Below are 21,884 nucleotides of genomic sequence, written 5' to 3'. Positions count from 1 at the left end.
TCATGCTAGAAACATGCTAGTAAAATGCTAATTCATGCTAGAAACATGCTAGTAACATGCTAATCCATGCTAGAATCATGCTAGTAACATGCTAATTCATGCTAGAATCATGCTAGTAACATGCTAATTCATGCTAGAAACATGCTAGTAACATGCTAATCCATGCTAGAATCATACTAGTAACATGCTACTTCATGCTAGAATCATGCTAGTAAAATGCTAATTCATGCTAGAATCATGCTAGTAACATGCTAATTCATGCTAGAATCATGCTAGTAACATGCTAATTCATGCTAGAAACATGCTAGTAACATGCTAATTCATGCTAGAATCATGCTAGTAACATGCTAATTCATGCTAGAATCATGCTAATAACATGCTAATTCATGCTAGAATCATGCTAGTAACATGCTAATTCATGCTAGAATCATGCTAGTAACATGCTAATTCATGCTAGAATCATGCTAGTAACATGCTAATTCATGCTAGAATCATGCTAGTAACATGACAATTCATGCTAGAATCATGCTAGTAACATGACAATTCATGCTAGAAACATGCTAATTCATGCTAGAATCATGCTAGTAACATGCTAATTCATGCTAGAATCATGCTAATTCATGCTAGAAACATGCTAGTAACATGCTAATTCATGCTAGAATCATGCTAGTTACATGCTAATTTATGTTAGAATCATGCTAGTTACTTGCTAATTCATGCTAGTAACATGCTAATTCAGACTCGGCTTTTCAAGCCACCATAAAGTTTGTCCTCAAACTTTAATATCTAGTTTTGGATGTGATTAATCTTTGCCCAGCACTATTTTTTTATCCATCTTAATCTAACATGTTATATATTTATACATGTTAAAGCAGGTTTTAGGCTTAATTATTAAGTTATTTCAATTATTAAATCTGTTTTTATTATTCTATATCATCAATGTTGAAACCTGCCTAATTTTTTGGTGCCATATATTTTTCTTTAATATTTTGATGCATTTAAATTACAGATTTAGAATTACAGATCTTCTAAAACATTGTAAATTGTTTTTTTTTAATGCAAAATGATGGTGATACTTGATGTAGTATAGACAACTGGTCATTTCTGCTTCTGAAAAATCAAGGAAATGCTCACGATAAACGTGCGTTTCTTGTTTTCAGACTGTCAAAAGAGCTACTCCTGGATCCCCAGCAGTCCTTGGTTTTTAAAGTTTGGCATAAAGGAGGTAAAGACACACTGCGATTCTCCACGACACTGTGTTTGTGAGTTTAAAAGACTGATTGTGCAATGGTTCTTCCCTTGCAGAAGTGGAGCGGGTGATTGGGTTCGTGTCTGTCGACCTGTCACCTCTTCTGTCTGGATTTCAGTCAGTTTGCGGCTGGTACAACATCACTGATTTCAGCGGGCAGTGCCAGGGGCAGTTAAAGGTGTCTGTGTCTCCTCTGAGAGCAGTGCAAGAGCTGCGTGCACACAGACAGACAGCACAGGAGACTCATGCTCCAGACTCCAGTGTAAGACATTTTGAGATTTATTTATCAATTTCATTTTTTTTCTCTTTTTTACTGTAGTAGTTTCTCTACTATTTGTATTGTAGGTACAAAGAGTAATTTCACATTTGAAAACTACTTGACAAGATTTTCACACTGAGAGCACTTTGCTATGTTTTTATAAGTAAAGAAAAGAATTTTAAGTTATTTTTCATATAATGAGCTCAAAATCATATCTAATTATTTTATTAAATGTACATTTATTTTATTTTATTTCTTTATTTTTATTCTTATTTAATTAATACAAATTATTTGCAGATTGATTATTTAATCAATTAATAAAATGAAATGAAAAAGCAAGTACAAAATAACATAAAATAAAATTATTAGATATGATTTTCAGCTCAGATAGTATTTTATTTATGTTACTTTAATTTATTTCATTAAAAAAAATTTTTTTGTTTTATTTTATTAATTAATTGATTTACTTACTGATTATTTAATGAATAAGCCATAAAACAAAACAAAGCTAAATAAAATGAAATACTATCTGAGCTGAAAATCATATCTAATTATTTTATTTTATGTTAATTTTATTTATTTATTTATTTGGTTTTATTTCATTAGTTGATTTATTTACTGATTAATTAATTTATAAAATAAAACAAAACAAAGCAAAATAAAATAAAATACTATCTGAGCTGAAAATCATATCTAATTATTTAATTCTGTTAATTTAATTTATTTCATTTTTTATTTAGTTATTTTCTTAATTGATTTATTTATTTACTGATTATTTCATTATATAATAAAATAAAACAAAACAAAGCTAAATATAATAAAATACTATCTGAGCTGAAAATCATATCTAATTATTTTATTCTGTTAATTTAATTTATTTCATTTTTTAAAATTATTTTATTTTGTTGTTTTATTAATTAATTGATTTATTTACTGATTATTCAATTAAATAATAAAATAAAACAAAACAAAGCTTAATACAAAAAATACTATCTCAGCTGAAAATTATATCTAATTATTTTTTTGATGTTAATTTAATTTATTTTGTTTTAATTGATTTATTTACTGATTATTTAATGGACAAAACAAAGCTAAATAAAATGAAATACTATCTCAGCTGAAAATCATATCTAATAATTTTTTATGTTAATTTAATGTATTTAATTAATTTATTTTTTATTTTGTTTTATTTTATTAATTAATTGATTTATTTACTGACTAATTTAATTAATTAATTAAATAAAACAAAACAAAGCAAAATAAAATACTATCTGAGCTGAAAATCATATCTAATTATTTTATTCTATGTTAATTTAATTTATTTGATTTTTTTTTATAAATTTTATTTAGTTTTATTTTATTAATTGATTTATTTACTGATTGTTTAATTAATTAAACAAAACAAAACAAAATAAAATACTATCTGAGCTGAAAATCATATCTAATTATTTTATTTTATGTTTTTGTTTATTTTTATTTTGTTTTGTTTTATTAATTTATTTGTTTATTTACTGATTAATTAATACACTTATTTATTTGTTTGTTTATCTCTTATTGAATTGTTGTTATTATTATGTAAATGTTTTTATCTATATTGATCTTGCTATGAAATTACTGATGTGGCAGTAAATATACAAACAAACAAAAAACTAGTAGTTTAATAAATGTATTTAGATGCTAATCATATTTTGTGGAAATAGTGGCAGATGTTTAAGGCTACATTATAAAACCATATGCAGTAATTACATATTGAGTGTTAAAGAGATTGAGAATGAGTTTTAAAGCCATAAACACTTTTTATTATGATTTATTTATTATTATTTTATACATTTTCTGAACAATCATGTGACACGGAAGACTTCAGGGAAATGATTTTAAAAAACTCAGATTACTCAGATTATTGTTTTTCCCTGTGTTTTTAATTAAATAAATGCTGTAGAGCTTTGTTTTAAACAGTAGTCTAGAGTTTGGAGTACTGCTCATTTTCATTTTTGGTTTAAACAAAACAAGATAGCTCATTTGACCAGTAGTATCAAAACATAATCTATCATTTCCACCAGAATATGTCAATATACATAATAATACATATACATAACATGTATACGTTAATAATATAGAGTTGTCCCACATACTTGTTGATAATTGTGTCTTTTGCAGGCTTTCTTTAGTGCACTTCCACTTTGCTATCAGACTTCAGCCACATACAGCAACTTCCCCAGCCACATCAGTCGATTCTCAGAGCAGAGGATCAGCACTCCTCCCGAGCGCTTTGAAAGACTGCTCTCGGACAGGTATTTATTTAATGTAAAATGATATAGAAGCTGACTTGTTATCAGGTTTACTATCTGAAGTAATGCCCATGTTGTTTTCATTTGTTGTCAGGTCAAGTGTGACGGATCGTCATGATGAGCACATGGACAATGTAAGATTGTTCCATCAGAGTTTGCATGAGGGAGAGAAATCGTCTTGTTCCTCCAAGGTTGCAGATTCACATCAATCCAGTTCAACACTCTTCTCTGCTCTCAGGTACTAAACATGTCCTCCACTTCCTGAATGAATTGTTTAAAGGTTAGTTTACACAAAAATGAAAATGACTGAAATCTGAGAGCTCCTTCATCCTCCATATACAGCAACAGCCGCAAGTTCAGAAAAATATCAAATAAATCCTCAAAACAGACCAAATACCTGCCGCAGTCTGTAGAGAAACTAGTCTAGTCAGATGAAGAAGAGCCGCAGTCAGAGATTCAAATAAATAAAGTTTACTGAAGATAGTTTGCAGTTTTATCAACTGAAGCCAATCTCAAAACAACAACAATCATTCTCTCGCATAACGTCGCTAACTGTGTCATAAATATAAGTGTTTCAACCTGATTGGTTAAAAATACAGATAGACTTAGAACATTTCCATGTGTATGCGTGCATACAATTTCATACAATATCTCCAGCAAACAAACATCAAACAGTCTATAGGCTATTCAGAGCTGACCCCTGACCTGTGAAATGATCTACAAATGAATAGAACACACACACACAAAGTACAATCTGTTTCATACTCAAGGCTGTTTCTGGTACTCTCACCCGTCTTATCAAACAGGTTAAAAACCGGTATTATCAACATCCAAACTGTCAGCTTGCATACAAAGGAATTTACTTAAAAAGATTAAACGTATAAAATGGCAAATAACTCAAGAGGTCTCCATTACCTCTGACCTGGCTTGGTAGATCCTGAGGAAACAAATCTTTTGGCATACAGAAAAGCAACGACACTCATATTATTATAGTTTTAGTCTGAAGAAAGATGACACTAAGGTCATAATATAATCTAGGACCTTAAGCAGGTTGCACACCAGAAGCACCGCTCTACGGCGAGTAGCACCACACATTTCAGAATTCTAAACATAGGTTTCTGCTGCTTTAAACATTCAACTTTATTAATAATCATAAAGACGTAAGAAATTCTATGTGTTACTCCATCCTGGAGCGGACACCCATCAGAAAGTTCACGCTATCAGGTCCAGTCGAAATATTATTAAGCTATGAGCATCTTTTTGTATGAAAAAAGTCTAAAAGAATGACTTTATTTAGCAGGTGCTTTTAGGATCAAACAATACTGAAAAATTATTTCCATGTTTCCTAAATATATTTTGTAGAGTCAGCAAGCATATTATTTACTTTACCATGTAATATATTATTTTATTTCATATATTTATTGATGAAATCTAAATTAACGTTTCTTTTTTTAATTTTATTATGAATATTGTAATGTTTACAACTCGCAACGCAAAGGAAGGAGTAGGCAGGAACTGGTAAACATGTTATGAACTCTAACAAATAAAATAAACAAAGACTAATGGGTGCTGGCTGCCCCTCACAGCTGACTTCCAACTAAACAGACAACAAAACAAAACATAAAATATCCTAGACCTGGTCCCCTCATCTACAGTCAAATGTTCTTTAAAGCTGCTTCTGAAATCAGTCACCTGTTTACACACGATTACTATTTTCTATATGGTGAATGAACTATAAAGTAAATAGTTGAAAGACTGGTGAGAATGAATCTGGTTTTGCAATAGTGTCATGCTAACCGCAGCAGTGCACAGTCTGCTCTGGTATAAAATTCTATATTTTCAAGCGATATAGATGAGTTTAGAAGGAAACGGAGTTGGACAGACTAATAGATTGCTATTAGACTGTGGCTGTCAGTAATTGACGGTTTTATTAAAAGGAATGGCTTTGGGCAAGCTGTAATATAAACAAAACACTATAGGCTATTAAAGAAATAGGAGGGCTGCTCCTTATGTCCTATTCTGTCTTCCTGTTTAAGAAGGAAAGTACAACAAAGACAATAAATAAAACTATTGCTTTCTAAGGTGATCTGATTGCTTTTTTTTCCAGATTTAGATATTTATCGACTGCCAAGTAATTCCTGCTCTCAACTGGATTTTAATTCAATTATTTTGTTGCGTTAAAGGAAAAATCTTAGTGAACTAGATGATATTCAGAGGTATTTCAGTCGGAAGCTGTCCACTACAACATTCCCAAAGCTGAGTGATCTAAGAGGAACCTCCAGACAGGAAGAGTGCTGGGTCTCAGAGACGGACACCACACAACTGCTGCTGAAGTCCAATCAGCTCGTGGGAGAAGTCAATGACATCATCAAAGGTGAGCTATTCGCTGCTAAGGCCCCGATATACTCACAGTGAAGCTCCCAATGTACTCATGCTTAGCCAGAGAATGAAGTGTAAAGTATTCTTTCAGCTACATACTGGTAGCGAGTGGTGAGAAAACTGCAGTTAGGAAAGCATCTGATCATGTCAATGTGCATAAGCTTGCATGATTAATTTTGCATTTCCATCAATTTATGTCTCTTATGTTTAATTTTATATATCTTCTTTCCAATGTTGGATGTAATTACTTACAATGTAACTGGTTACTGTAATTAAATGACTTTTTTGATTAAAAGAAGTGAAGTAATGGAATACTTCTCATTTTTAGGTAACTTTATTACAGTTACAGTTAGTACAATTATAATTTACTCTCATTAAAAAACTATACATAAGTTCTTTATTAATCCATTCAGAGAAGCAATCATATTTTTTGTAAACAAATATATTTCGCCAAACAATTCTATTTAGCCAAAGAATTTGACATTTGTCACAAAACGTGCTTTAGAAACAATGAATTGAGTACAAAATGAATAGCAGTATATAATATGTATGAAATATGGTGTCGTTAAATGTGAACATTTGATGTTTTGATGCAGAAATTATTTAATATTTCTTAAATGTTGCATATTTTAAATAAACCTAAAAGGCCTTTTGAGTACAATTTAATGAATTAATAGTTTTAATTTCAGTTGTCTATGCATTTATACTGTAAGAATTTTTTTTTGCTTGTTACTTAATTTTTATTGAAAACATTTTTAAATTTTACAACAGAACATTTAACATTTATAAATATACAATTTTTCCATATTGCACAAGAAATAATAAACAAATACAAAAATAATAAATAAATAAAAACATTTTGTTCCAGATTCAATGCGTTCAACAGTTGTTAACAAGGCAATAACAATCCATTTTTTCCAATGTTTAAAAAAAAAAGTCCTTTAAGTCTCAAAATAAATGTAAATTCTTCCATATTGCTTATTTCCTTTACGATTTCTATCCAATCACTAGTGTGATAGGATAATAGTGGGGGTGTCATGCTTATACCATTATGGTAATACTCTTTTTGCTTGCCACATTTAATAAATTTACAAGGTAAACATCCTACTTCACTACCACCTCTTCATAGTTTCCAAGATAATTTGTAATTATTACAAATTGTCTTTTGGTAAATGGTATCCTAAGATCTTTTCCATTTCTGATAAAACCTCGTTCCAGAAAGGTAATATTTTTGCACAAGTCCAGAAAATATGGAGATGAGCTACATCAACCTTCCCACATGTTCTCCAACAAGTTTGAGGTGTGGACAATTGTTTACTTTTAATTTTGGGGTAATGAAAAAACGTACCAGATTTTCCAAGAAAATTCTTTCCACTAATAGTTATATTATAGGTAATAGTTTGTTGTTTCTTACAGGCAGAAAGCCATTTTAAATTGAAATTTCTTTCGCTAATTCTCTTTCCCATTTCTGCCTAATGTAGTTTGTGGAATCTTTTCCATTCTCTCTAACGGCTTGGTAGAAAGAAGAAATTATTTTACAATCTATAATTAGTTTTATTAATTCATTCAAATCCGAAATGTCCTTTGCTTTATATTCCCTTTCAAAGCAATCTCGAATTTGCAGATAGCGGTAAAAGTCTTTATTGTTAATTAATTATTATACATTTTTAATTCTGAAAAACGTTCCTTGAGCTGCAATTGTATATACTGTAAGAATTTAAAGTGGTACTGAGTCAGATAATTCAATTTGGACATTTGGCTGAGAATTTTGTAAAAAATAAAAATAAAAAAATCTGCTGATTTATATGGAACGATTTTGGGAGTATCATAAGTAAAAATGTAATGTATGAAATAAAAAATTATACTTTTTTTTACAGTGCAAGTCCAATTAGAGCCACTTAATTGTTAAACAAAGCAAGTCTGTCTTATAATATATCTACTAAAAGACAGAAAATAATACTTTACAAACTATAGTGTAAGTACTGTAAATCATATAAACATTTTCATATTAGTCAATAATATTGCTTAAATTCATAAAAAAAAAAACTGAAAAAATCTAAATTTACAGACATTTACACAAGTAAATAAACAAACTTAATGATGGGCTTAAAATCTGCAGATTTCTGCTCGCACAGATGTGGGCCTAGTAATCATCAATGAAGCACTTTTTATAAGTAACTTCCCCAACACAGGTTATGTCTGTCAACCTGTCTGTCTATGTATGTACGTACAGTGCTCCGCATAATTGAGTACACCCCTCACAGATCTTTTTTAAATGATTATTTTCTATAGGATGCTTTACAGTAATATTATATTTGTGCATGTACATTAGATTAGTCAGTATCAAAGCGTAAACTAGGACTAATCTAACAAAAAAAAACTTTAGATCACAGTGCAAAAAAATTACTACACACAAATAATTAATATGAATAATAACAATATAAACAATATTCAATAAAATTTGTATAAATAATCGTTTGTCTGGTTTTTTATTTTTTGCAATAAGTTGTTTAAATTTAAATGTATTGTCCTTCTGTTTCAAAGATGTTAGCTGGCCAAACTACTTATTTTAATGCATATAAAGTTACTTACTAATGCATCTAAGTTACTTAGGGTTTTTAAAATGGCCAAAACAGTATTGGCTATAGCAGTGTTTCCCAACCCTGTTCCTGAAGGCACACCAACAGTACACATTTTCAATCTCTCCCTATTCAAATACACCTGAATCAAATCATCAGAACATTAGAAGAGTCTTGAAAACCTGAAATTAATGGTTCAGATAAGGGAGACATCCAAAAGATGTACTGTTGGTGTGCCTTCAGGAACAGGCTTGGGAAACACTGGGATATAGTAAGGCAAGGCAAGGCAAGTTTATTTATATAGCACATTTCATACACAGTGGCAATTCAAAGTGCTTTACATAAACAGGAATAAAAGAAACAATTATAAGAGAAATAAAAACAAACAGAATAAAAATAAAATAAAATAAAAGCTGATAAAATGTGTTATAAAAGAGTTAAAAAGAAGAGAAAAACATAGTAGTTCGATCTGTCGGACGTAGCACAGTGCTCATTCAGTAAAGGCACAGCTAAACAGATGTGTTTTCAGTCTTGATTTGAATGTGCCTAATGTTGGAGCACATCTGATCATTTCTGGAAGCTGATTCCAGCAGCGAGGGGCGTAGTAGCTGAAAGCCGATTCACCCTGCTTTGACTGAACTCTTGGGATTTCTAATCTATTTGATCCTAAAGATCTGAGTGATCTGTTAGGTTTGTATTCAGTGAGCATATCTATAATGTATTGAGGTCCTAGGCCATTTAGTGATTTATAGACCAGTAATAATACTTTAAAATCTATTCTAAATGTGACTGGGAGCCAGTGTAAGGACCTGAGGACAGGTGTGATGTGCTCTGATTTCCTGGTTCTGGTCAGAATTCTGGCCGCAGCGTTCTGGATGAGCTGCAACTGTCTGACTGTCTTTTTGGGAAGGCCAGTGAGGAGGCCATTACAGTAATCCACCCTGCTGCTGATAAAAGCATGAACAAGTTTCTCTAAGTCTTCACTGGAAACAAAGCATCTAATTCTTGCAATGTTTTTGAGATGATAGTATGCTGATTTACTAACTGCTTTGACATGACTATTGAAACTCAGATCTGACTCCAGAGTCACACCAAGATTCTTGACCTTATTTTTTGTTGTTTGACCCTTAGAGCCAAGGTACACATTCACCTTGAGAACCTCATCTCTGTTCCCAAACGCAATGACTTCAGTTTTCTCTTTGTTTAACTGAAGAAAGTTTTGGCACATCCAATTGTTAATTTCATCAATACATTGGCAGAGGGTGTCAATGGGGCTGTAGTCATTAGGCAGTAAGGCTAGGTAGATCTGAGTGTCATCAGCATAGCTGTGGTAGGAGATTTGGTTCTTTCTCATTATTTGGCTCAGAGGGAGCATATAAAGGTTGAACAGGAGTGGTGCCAGAATCGAGCCTTGTGGGACTCCACATGTCATGGGTGTCCACCCTGACCTATGGTCACCTATACTGACATAGTATCCTCTCCCTTCAAGGTAAGATCTGAACCATTTGAGGACCGTCCCAGACAGCCCAACCCAGTTTTCCAGCCTATCCAGAAGTATGCTGTGATCGACAGTGTCAAATGCAGCACTGAGATCAAGCAGTACCAGCACTGTTAGTTTGCCTGAATCTGTATTTAGGCGGATGTCATTGATTATCTTTATAAGGGCGCTCTCTGTACTGTGATGTGGTCTGAAACCAGATTGAAAATTGTCCAAACACCCCTTGAAGTTTAAGAACTTGTTAACCTGGTTAAAAACAACTTTTTCAATGATTTTGCCAATGAAAGGGAGATTTGAGATGGGCCTGTAATTGCTCAATATGGTGTTATCTAGGTTGCTCTTCTTCAAGAGGGGTTTAACAACTGCAGTTTTAAGTGAGTTAGGAAAAATCCCCGAGAGAAGTGAAGCATTTACCACTTTTAGAAGATCCATTTCTAAACAGGTAAACACCGTTTTAAAGAATGATGTGGGGAGCGTGTCAAGACTGCAGGTTGATGTTTTCATAATTTGCACGATCTCTTCTAAGATTTTGCCATTAATTGCCATGAAATCGGACATAATGTCTGATTTCTTAAGTTGTGGTTGAGCTAGTCTGACGTCGACACAATTTGGCTGATTGGATGAGCTGATTGCCTTTCTGATATTATTGATCTTGTCAGTAAAGAAATGAGCAAACTCATTACATTTGCTTTCAGAGAGTAGCTCACTGGGAATCCGACTGGGGGGGGTTGTGAGTTTCTCTATCGTTGCAAAGAGTTTACGAGCATTGTTTACGTTGCTGTTTATAAGGCTTGAAAAGAAAGTCTGCCTAGCAGTTTTTAGTTCCATATTAAAAGCACGAAGACTGTCTTTATAGATATTATAATGGATTACTAGTTTCGTCTTTCTCCACATACGCTCAGCTTTTCTGCACTGTCTTTTCGTCATTTGAATTCTTGGGGACCTAGTCCAGGAACCCCTTTGGCTGCTAGTTATCTTCTTGGCTTTAACAGGAGCAATGTCATCTATGACATTCTTAACTTTAGAGTTAAACAAATCAAGAAGAGAATCAACAGAGTCTGCAGATATACTTGGTGCTAGCGATATGGCCTTCATAAACTGCTCATTAGTGTTCTCATTTATGCATCTCTTTCTGACAGAGACAGATCTGTCTTTAATAGCTGGAGTGATCAATATATCAAAGAAAATACAGAAATGATCAGATAGTGCAACATCCTTAACAACAGTTGATGAAATGTGTAAACCCTTAGTTATAAGTAGATCAAGAGTGTGTCCACGATTGTGTGTGGGTCCTTGAACATGCTGAGTCAGATCAAAAGTGTTCAAAACAGTCATCAGTTCTTTTACAGCATTGATTTCTGGATTATCAATGTGAATATTAAAATCCCCAGCAATGGTAAAATAGTCAAATTCAGAGGTTACTAATGATAACAGCTCTGTAAAATCATCAATAAAAGCTGGAGAATATTTTGGAGGTCTGTAGATAATGATCAGTAAGATACGTGGAGCACCTTTTAGTGCTATACTCAGATATTCAAAAGACAAAAAGTCACCAAATGACACTTGTTTACACTCATAGACATCTTTAAACAGGGCAGCAATGCCTCCACCTCTCCTATTGGCTCTGCAAACACTCAAAAAGTCAAAGTTTAGAGGAGCTGTTTCATTCAGAACTGCTGCGCTACAGCTGTCATCTAGCCAAGTTTCATTTAAAAGCATAAAATCAAGGCAATTTGAGCTGATAAAATCATTGACTAAAAGTGACTTATTGTTGAGTGATCGGATGTTTAAAAGTGCTAACTTAACAGTTTTAGCTGTTTTTGCTACAGTAGTCTCAGATTTATATTTAATAGACACAAGATTTGAGTGATTTACTATACGGCCTGAACAAGTCTTCGGTTTTCTGTCACGTAATACAACACATATATGTGTAGAGAAAGCTACAGGCACACTGGGTTCCTGCTTGTTCTGTAAACATCTGATAAAGACACTGTTATCTAAGCAGGCACCCGAGACACATCATGGAGAGCAGTTTTGTTCACCAGCTGAGGATGGTGCGTTGTTGTTTGGGCCCTGGCGGTGGGGCAAATGTCGGAGGGCTCTTCCACGTGGGCTCAGAGGTGGTTGTGGAGCAGGCCGCTTTTTGGTTGGTAACTGGGGGCTTGCGGCAATGGAGTGTGAAAGTTTAGTTCCAGCATGCACCAGTTCCTCCATCTTTTTTGAGAAACCCAAGAGAGGCGAGCAAGGTGATAGTGGGAACGTGTCTGGTGACAGAGGCTGTGGCTCTGGAGATTCTGGGTGCTGAAATATGTTTTCCTGGGTGTTTTCCTGAGGATCATTTTTTAGTGACGAGACATGATGCTGTTCTGATGCGTCACAGTCTGTCTGTGTTGAGCAGAGGGCCAGCGATAGTGTCTCTATCAACAGTGGGTGTTTTGGCTGCGTGGCGTTATCACTGTCCTTGGGTGATGCGTCAGCCCCAAGTCCACTCGGGAGCTGATTTGAGGTCCTGTGGTCATCTGGACATTTGCTGGGTGTGTATGTGCCATTTGGATTGAGGTCAGTGGCACATACAGCTGATGGATGATGGAGGAAGAAAAAGATATTGTCCTTTAGCACCTTTGCACCAAGTTTGTTTGGGTGAAGGCCGTCTGATGTCAACAGTTGTCTTTGGTTCCAGAAGAGATTGAAGTTGTCAATAAAATTCAGTCCTTTCCTGTTACATGCTTTCTGCAGCCATACATTTAGACCAAGCAGCCGTGAAAACATGTTAGTCCCTCTTGCAGGGAGTGGTCCACTGATGAACGGCTGAATTTTCACTCTTTCAACTGTTTCCAAGAGCTCACAGAAATCTCTCTTGAGCAGTTCTGACTGTTCCTTCCGAATATCATTTTTCCCCACATGGATGATAATCCGTTTTGCAGTCTTGTGCTTCTTCAGAATTTCCTTAAGTTCTTTGTTTACATCAGAAACTGTTGCATGAGGGAAGCAGTATGTCATTGTAGATTTGCTCCTAAAATTCCTGATTATTGAATCTCCTACAACTAGTGTTCTTATCTCAGGTGCGATCAGAGCAGAATGCCGCTGTCTAGTCGGCCTTGAGCCTCTGTTCCATGCAGAGTTAGCTGCTGAGTCATGCGATCTCTGTCTGACTGCATTTGGGGATTCTTCACCCATATTACTCAATACTTCATATCTGTTCTGAAGCTGTATTTGAGTCCGAGCTGTATTTGGGGTAGAGGACGCTAATGCGGCAGCGTATGATCTGACCCCGTGAGTACCCTTTGGTCTCGCACCTTGTTTATGCCAATGCTCATTTTCAACAGCTTTAATCTGTTTTTCAGTGCTCGGAATAGTGGTAGGAATAGATTTATGGGACTCACCGGCTATTTGCTGTGAGCGTCCACAATGACGCTGCAGTTCTGGTTGGATCGCAAGTAACTTTGTTTCAAGAACTGCAATCTTTTGTAGAAGTTTGTGGCAGTTGTACAGCAGTGAGAATCTGAATTAATCCGATCCAGAGGCATTTTCACAGCCGTGTTTTCCTGTCTCAGGAATGTGAGCAGCTGATAGCTGGTAGCGGGAGGATTGTTTTAGACGATAATTCCCCTCTTGTTAGTAAAGCTATATTCCAGAAAGTTTGTAGAATCGATGCTGATCATCAAGTTGTGTCGTTTGAGCACTGTGCTGATAGGCTCAAGTTAAAATTAGGGTTTAAGATATAAAAGCAAGTGAGCAGAGAGCGGAGCAGTAGGCAAAGACGTCCGAACAGTAGCGAAGCAGGAAGTATCTCTCAAGTATATTCAATGAGAAATGGATAAAAAAAAAAATTCATTTTCGAAAGGGGGTGAACTTGTTTATGCTGAGCACTGTATGTGTATTTTAGTTTGAATTGTATCCCAGATAGATAGTGATATTCTATTTTTTTCACGATAATTTATCTTAAATTAGGTTTAAGTGAACATCAGCCTGAAGAAGCACCTGTCATCCTTAAAAGCAGCACCACTACTCCTGAAGTGGCTGATAAGTGTTTATCCTCTGGAGTTGATCAGCTGTTATTAACAGAGTCGGACAGCTGTGAGACAGAACCACACTTTCATAAACACTCTGACATGATGCTGGAGGATGAAGATGAAGTCTCACGCTTTAGCTCTCCTGCTCCTGCAGAGACCAGACACTCAGCAGCTGCTCCAGAAGATGAAGAAAAGCTCCGTCATATCTCCAGCAATGATGATGATGATGAAGATAAAGACCAGGATGAGAATGGAGACTTTGAGGAAACGTTAATTCAGCCCAGAACACTGAATGAGGTCACTTCAGTCACAGACAGAACCAGCCCCTGGACCAGCCTGCTGTCTGACCCAGATATGAGCTCTCTGGAGAGTCTGGAGTCTGTGCAGAGTCACGCTCAGGACCACAGCATCCACACTGGAGGAGAGAAGAGAAACAGAAGTGAGCTCCATCCAGACGTTAATCCACTGACTGCAGAAGCACAGGGGGTGGATTCTGATTCAAATGTTTCAGAAAAATCTCCAACTGATCAGGAGATGTTTAGGAGAGCTGGTGCTGTTGAAACGGAACAACAGGAACCACATGCTTCTCCAGATGGTCTAGATGGAGATGATGCTCTTTCTAGTATTAGTGAGGTGGAAGATTATGATCTAAGCAACAGTGGGCATGAAGAAGCGGATGAGAGGCCAAACTCACCTCCCTCTGCAGAGTCTGCCTCAGAAGCAGATGACAAACATGATGAGAAGACAACCAAAATGTATCCTTCTAAGCTTTGTGTGGAATTTTAGTTTTTCTATATTGTTTAAGTGTGCAAGTTCATTTGAAAGCATATTATACAATCTATTGTTGATGCCACCAATTTAAATTGCTGTGCGTGTGAGATTGACAGTCTGGTTATGTTCCTGAACCCCTTTTCGCAGTTTGGAATCTGTTGAAATTCCAAATTTCTTCCTGTCGACTCACCATCTGGAGGCATCCATGAGGGCTTTGAGGATGGCGCCTGTTTTTCCATCAACTGAAACTGTGAGTACTCTATCTGTCTAATATCTATTGTTCTATTTGTTCATTATTCTATATATAATTTAATCTATCCATCTGACTATCCATTCGCTCCATTCCCATGGCTTCCTTTGTATTTTTTTAGTTACGATCATTCACAATTAATTATTTTTAGGAGACTGGAAATCCTGGAAATCCCTATCAAAGAAAGCCTCGCTCCAGACCCAGCATCCCTCCATCACAGCGGCATGAGGAGACCAGAAGAATTGCTAAAATATTTGCTTCAAAGTTTACAGAAGAAAGTTAGTACAATCTTATTTGTGTGTGTGCTTTTAATGTTTTTTACAGTATGTGAATGTACATTTCTCTTTATTATTTATTTGATAAATGGCGCAGTATGGTATGGACTTTTTTATGAACACTTTTGATAATGTTTTAAAAAATGCATTAAAATAGTTTATTTACAGCAGTGAAATATTTTTGTAATAAAGAATTGTGCACATTGTTCCACTTACAGGTGATTGTTTTTGAAGGTTTCGTACAATGTCGAGAACGTTTAATGTCTGTCAGAATGAGCTGCTCAAAGACTTTAAGCATTTAGCTGACAGATGAGAAAATTGGCCAATTTGAGCCGCTGCAGACAATAGCGTACACTGACAGTGATGTAACCAAAGGATTATCCAGAGACAAAAGCAGCCAACGGCCAGACAAAGCTCTCTTTTACCCTCTCCGTCTGTTTAATGAGCTCTAATTAGAGAGATGAAGCTGATCGAGGATCTGGACCTCTTGCTGACCTCCATCCAAAACCGATGAATCGACTGACAGACTTGCAGCCATAGAAGATTTAATAGAGGGAAACCATTCATAGTTATTAATGTAATAATTTTACTGCCTATGGAACCTGCATTGGTGAATACTGATTAAAAGTAGTTTTATACGTTAAAAAAAAATTTAGGCAAGGCCAGGCAAGTTTATTTATATAGCACATTTCATACACACTGGTCATTCAAAGTTTGGTAATTCAAGTTGTGCTTTACATAAACAAGAATAAAAAAAAACAAGTATAACAAATAAAAACAACAAAGAACAAAAATTATTAAAAACAGATTAAAATAAATGGATGAAAAAGAAAAGATCTGTCGGACGTAGCATAGTGTTCATTCAGTAAAGGCACAGGTAAACAGATGCGTTTTAATTTGAATGTGCCTAATGTTGCAGCACATCTGATCATTTCTGGAAGCTGATTCCAGCAGTGAGGGTCGTAGTAGCTGAAGGCAGATTCACCATATGCTTTAAATGAACTCTTGGAGTTTCTAATTTACTTGGTTCTAATGATCTGAGTGACCTGTTCAGTGTTCAGTGAGCATATCTGTAATGTATTGAGGTCCTAGTCCATTTAGTGATTTTATAGACCAGTAATAATAGTTTAAAATCTATTCTGAATGTAACTGGGAGCTCGTGTAAAGACCTGAGGACAGGTGTGTTGTGTTCTGATTTTCTGGTTCTGGATGAGCTGCAACTGTCTGACTGTCTTTTTGGGAAGGCCAGTGAGAAGTCTATTACAGTAATCCATTTTGCTGGTGATAAAAGCATGAAAAAGTCCTCAATGGAAACAAAGCATCTAATTCTTGCAATTTAGGCTGCTTTAATAATTTTTATAAATAGATTTATATTATTTTACAGAATTATTCTTATTATTATTAATATTATTTATATACATTTTCAAATGTATATATTTATAGCAGTGGGAGGATGAGGCATTCCTGCATCAAGTTACATGTATAGCCCATTTCAATGTGGCGATGTCGCTGGCCCATGAATATTTGTTGTTTGTTACCAAACTATTTCAGAACTGTAACAAGAGGCAATTTAATCATATCTTACTGCTAAAATGCCTGCCATAACATTATTTATCAATACGTGGAGCTTTTTGGATTCTTGGAGGCTATGGAAATTCAAAATGCAATGCAGGAAATACATTAAGACCATTGTCATTGTTTACACCCCACAAAATGGTCTAGATTATATCAATAGAGTAGAAAGTGTCTTAATTATTCAAATAACTTTTGTGAAAATGTCAAAATGTGGTAGAAATAATCTAATCATTTTTCAGCATAATATGTACAGTTGGAGTATTAGCCCCCCTGAATTATTAGCCTCACTATTTTTTTCCCCAATTTCTTTTTAACGTAGAGAAGATTTTTTTCCACACATTTCTACACATAATAGTTTTAATAACTCATTTCTAATAGCTAATTTATTTTTAATCTTTGTCATGATGACAGAAAATAATATTTGACTAGATATTTTTCAAGACACTTCTATACAGCTTAAAGTGACATTTAAAGGCTTAACTAGGTTAATTAGGTTAACTAGGTAGGTTAGGGTAATAAGGCAAGTTATTTTATAACGATGGTTTGTTCTGTAGACTATCGAAAAAAATATATAGCTTAAAGGGGCTAATAATTTTGACCTTAAAATATTTGTTTTTTATTACAAACTGCTTTTATTCTAGCCGATATAAAACAAATAAGACTTTCTCCAGAAGACAAAATATAATCAGACATACTGTGAAAATTTCCTTGCTCTCTTAAACATCATGTGGGAAATATTTAAAAAAGAAAAAAAAAATCAAAGGGGGGCTAATAAATCAGACTTCAACTGTATATAATAATTTGAACTATTGTCATTCTGTTTTGTAGCGTAACATATAAAAGAATATGTGATTGTACTAAATTTAGTTATGTATTTAAATTACTTTTCAAAGCTTTTTTCTGACCAGAGGTAAAACCTAATTGCTTGACAAGGTTTAAAGATTTAACATGGCAGTTAATTACTATTCTGGTGCTGCACGATGATTCTTATAAAAAATATATATATTTTTTCATTGATCTAAATATGACGGACCAGGTTAGATTAACTAAATTTTAAGTTGTTTTAAAATTGTCACATTTTTTGCTAGATAAAGAAACATTCTAATGCAGGAAAAAGACTTTTATTGTTTAGATGCATTTTATTGGCATTTTGTCTTTGGTCTTTTTTAAATAATGGGAGCCATGTTGATCATTAATTATTCTCAAATGATCAGGGATTTGATTCAAAATTTAAAACAGTAACAAACTGTTTAGAGTTTTTCTGAATTGAACATAACTCCCCAAAGATAAACAAATAAATAAATAATTACATAAATAAATACAGTGCTCAGCATATAAGAGCACACCCCCCACAAATCTCTCATTTAGAATATTACTTTCTATAGGATGCTTTACAATATTATATTTGTGCATATACATTATATTAGTCAGTACTGAGGCCAAATCTGGAGCTTATCTAACAAAATAGCCTACAATAATGGTTCAAAAATTAGCTATAGAAAAAAATTAAATAAAATGTTCAAAAATTGCAAAAATCAAGAAAAACAAAAATATATAAACTTTGCTATATTTGCATGAATTAATTTAATTGTATTATCTTTCCATTTCTAAAGATGTTCTGTGACTAAAATATTATTTTAATAAATATATCTGTTTAATAAATCTGCTTTGTTCGAACACATATATATTACCCATATTTACTGAGAAATGGATAAAAATATTCAATTTCAAAATGGGGTGTATTTATATATGCTGAGCATTGTAAAAAAATGAAAAATTTGTCAGTTTGTGGAATTTATTTGGATTTATTAGCTATGTGTTTGAGTAAAATGCTAATTTTTGTAATATTCTCTAAACATCTGTTAACACTATTTCCAATTATTTAATATAAATGTCATTTAGAGTATCCCCACCCCATAAAATGACAGTTTTCATTTGTTGTGACTGGAAATTAGCGTTATTCCACCATATATTTTTTCTTAACTCTTGTAGCTATTAAAAGGTTGGTATCACAGTATGTTTTCAACACATACTTAATACAGTTCATCCGGAAAGTGTTCATAGCACTTTACTTTATCAACTTCACTTTTCACTTTTTTATGTTACAGCCTTATTCCAAAATGGATTCAGTTAATTTATTTCCTCAAAATTCTACACACAATACCCCATAATGACAATGTGGAAAAAGATGTTTTTAAATTGTTGCAAATTTCATTCATTCATTTATTCATTTTCTTTTTGGCTTAGTCCCTTTATTAATCAGGGGTCACCACAGCGGAACGAACCGCCAACTTATCCAGCATATGATTTACGCAGCGGATGCCCTTCCAGCTGAAACTCATCAATGGGAAACTGTTGCAAATTTATTAAAAATAAAAAACCTGAAAAATCACATGTACATAAGTATTCACAGCCTTTGCCGTGAAGCTCTAGTACATAGAGTACTAGTACTCTAGTTGAGCTCAGCTACATTCTGCTTCCACTGATCATTCTTGAGACGTTTCAGCAGCTTAATTGGAGTTCACCTGTCTATATAAGGTCCCAGGGTTGACCGTGTATGTCAAAGCACAAACCAAGCATGAAGACAAAGGAATTGTCTGTAGACCTCCGAGACGGGATTGTCTCAAGGCACAAGGCTGGGGAAGGCTACAGAAAAATTTCTGCTGCTCTGAAAGTTCCAATGAGCACAGTGACCTCCATTATCTGTTAGTGGAAGATGTTTTGGAACCACCAGGACTCTTCCTAGAGCTGGCCGGCCATCTATGCTGAGTGATCAGGGGAGAAGGGCCTTGATCAGGAAGGTGATCAATAACCCGATGGTCACTCTGTCTGAGCTCCAGCATTCTTCTGTAGAGAGAGGAGAAAGTTACAGAAGGACAGCCATCTGTGCAGCAATCCACCAATCAGGTGGATGTTTTTCTGGCATATTTTTCAGCAGCAGGAACTGGAAGATTAGTCAGGATAGAGGGAAAGATGAATGCAGCAATGTCAGAAACAACCTGAATGAAAACCTGCTTCACAGTGCTCTTGACCTCAGACTGGGGTTCATCTTCCAGCAGGACAATGACCCAGAGCACACCGCCAAAATATCAATGAGTGGCTTCACAATAACTCTGTGAATGTCCTTGAGTGGCCCAGCCAGAGCCCAGACCGAAATCCTATTGAACATCTCTGGAGAGATCTGATAATGGCTGTACACCATCGCTTCCCATCCAACCTGATAGAGCTTGAGAGGAACTGCAAAGAGGAATGGGAAAAAATTTCCAATAACAGGTGTGCCAAGCTTGTGACATCATATTCAAAAAGACTTGAGGCTGTAATTGCTGCCAAAGGTGCATCAAAGTATTGAGCAAAGTCTGTGAATAGTTATGTACATGTGATTTTTCAGGTTTTTTTTTTTTAATAAATTTGCAACAATTTCAAAAAATCTTTTTTTCACATTGTCATTATGGGGTATTGTGTGTAGAATTTTGAGGAAATAAATGAATTTAATCCATTTTGGAATGAGGCTGTAACATAAAAAAAATTTGGAAAAATTGAAGTGCTTTGAATACTTTCCTGATGCACTGTATATATGGAAGAGAAGTAACCAGTAGTTTACCATGTAAAACAATTAGATTTTACTTAAACACATAATCAGAAATCAAATTCATAGACCAAATGGCCTCTACATTTTTTTCAGTCGTTGTATATAGTGGTTTATCTATAGCAGAAACATGATTAACTTTTTAATTATTTTTATAGAGCTCCCACGGCATAAGTACTCTTTTATTGGGGTGTTCCTTGATGTTTGGTTGATTCCTGTCTAGAGGCTGTAAAGCAGCATGCCTTTGTGGCCACTGCTCAGTGCATTTACACACATCTTGTTTATAGCTCGATTCATTTTGGGATGTCAGAGTCGGGAATCCAAATGTAGGCTGATGCTTTAGAGGAGGAAGAAATAATGTTGGAGAAAAATGAGAAGACTGGAAACCAGGCAGCAAAATCACTGGAGACACACCACTGAAAACATTGATTGTGGTCGACGGATACAGGACACCGTGCGAAAAGTCAGCATTTTGATGATATATTTGTGCGTGTATGATGAGATTGTGGATCTTTTCAGCTTGAACAAGGCGTCGATGGCACAACTTCTGAGCGTTTTGAAGAGATTCAATAAAGTCCGTCAGCAGAAGTTTGCCTTCGGTGAACTTCTGCCAGAGATTCTGAAGAAGTGGAAGATTTAAATCTCAATCAATTCTTTGAAATCCTGATTATAAATCTGCATTTATGAATCGTATAAATGACGTACCTCGGATTGGCTCGCGGAGTGACGGATCTTCTCCGTCAGACGCTTCTGAATCGCTCCGAGGTTGAGTTTCCGCTGGAAAGTTTCTGCACAAGATTCATTACATCAGTGGTAGGCTATAGGTACAGTATGGCATCAGATTTTCACCAAAAGTATCGTGGTCAAGGATTGAAAAATAATAAGCATAAATAAAAAAAATGAAAACGTGTGAAGTTTTGGAGTGATTTAAAGTAGCCCTACACATGAAATCCAAACTAATCATATCATTTTGTTAGCTCACATTGCTAGTTTTGTGGTGAACAATTTATCATTCATTCATTTTCTTTTCGGCTTAGTCCCTTTATTAATCTGGGGTCGCCACAGCGGAATGAACCACCAACTTACCCAGCATATGTTGTACGCAGCGGATGCCCTTCCAGCTGCAACCCATCAATGGGAAACATACACACATACACTACAG

General features: G+C 34.7%; 1 protein-coding gene across 1 annotated transcript in view; it reads left to right on the top strand.

The window, feature by feature from the left end:
• c2cd3 (C2 domain containing 3 centriole elongation regulator) overlaps positions 1–15,776 on the top strand; it is an 82,025-nt gene extending 66,249 nt beyond the window's left edge. The window contains 8 exon segments of the mRNA XM_056473268.1: positions 1,161–1,225; positions 1,306–1,511; positions 3,666–3,799; positions 3,891–4,034; positions 5,980–6,170; positions 14,204–15,020; positions 15,184–15,286; positions 15,438–15,776. Of these exon segments, the coding sequence (XP_056329243.1) occupies positions 1,161–1,225; positions 1,306–1,511; positions 3,666–3,799; positions 3,891–4,034; positions 5,980–6,170; positions 14,204–15,020; positions 15,184–15,286; positions 15,438–15,569 (1,792 nt within the window). The 3' untranslated portion in view covers positions 15,570–15,776.
• Positions 15,777–21,884: the final 6,108 nt, after the last annotated feature.

This window comes from Danio aesculapii, chromosome 15, assembly GCF_903798145.1.
Source record: "Danio aesculapii chromosome 15, fDanAes4.1, whole genome shotgun sequence".
In the NCBI taxonomy this organism is placed as follows: domain Eukaryota; kingdom Metazoa; phylum Chordata; class Actinopteri; order Cypriniformes; family Danionidae; genus Danio; species Danio aesculapii.
This window is presented reverse-complemented; position numbering and strand designations above follow the sequence as displayed.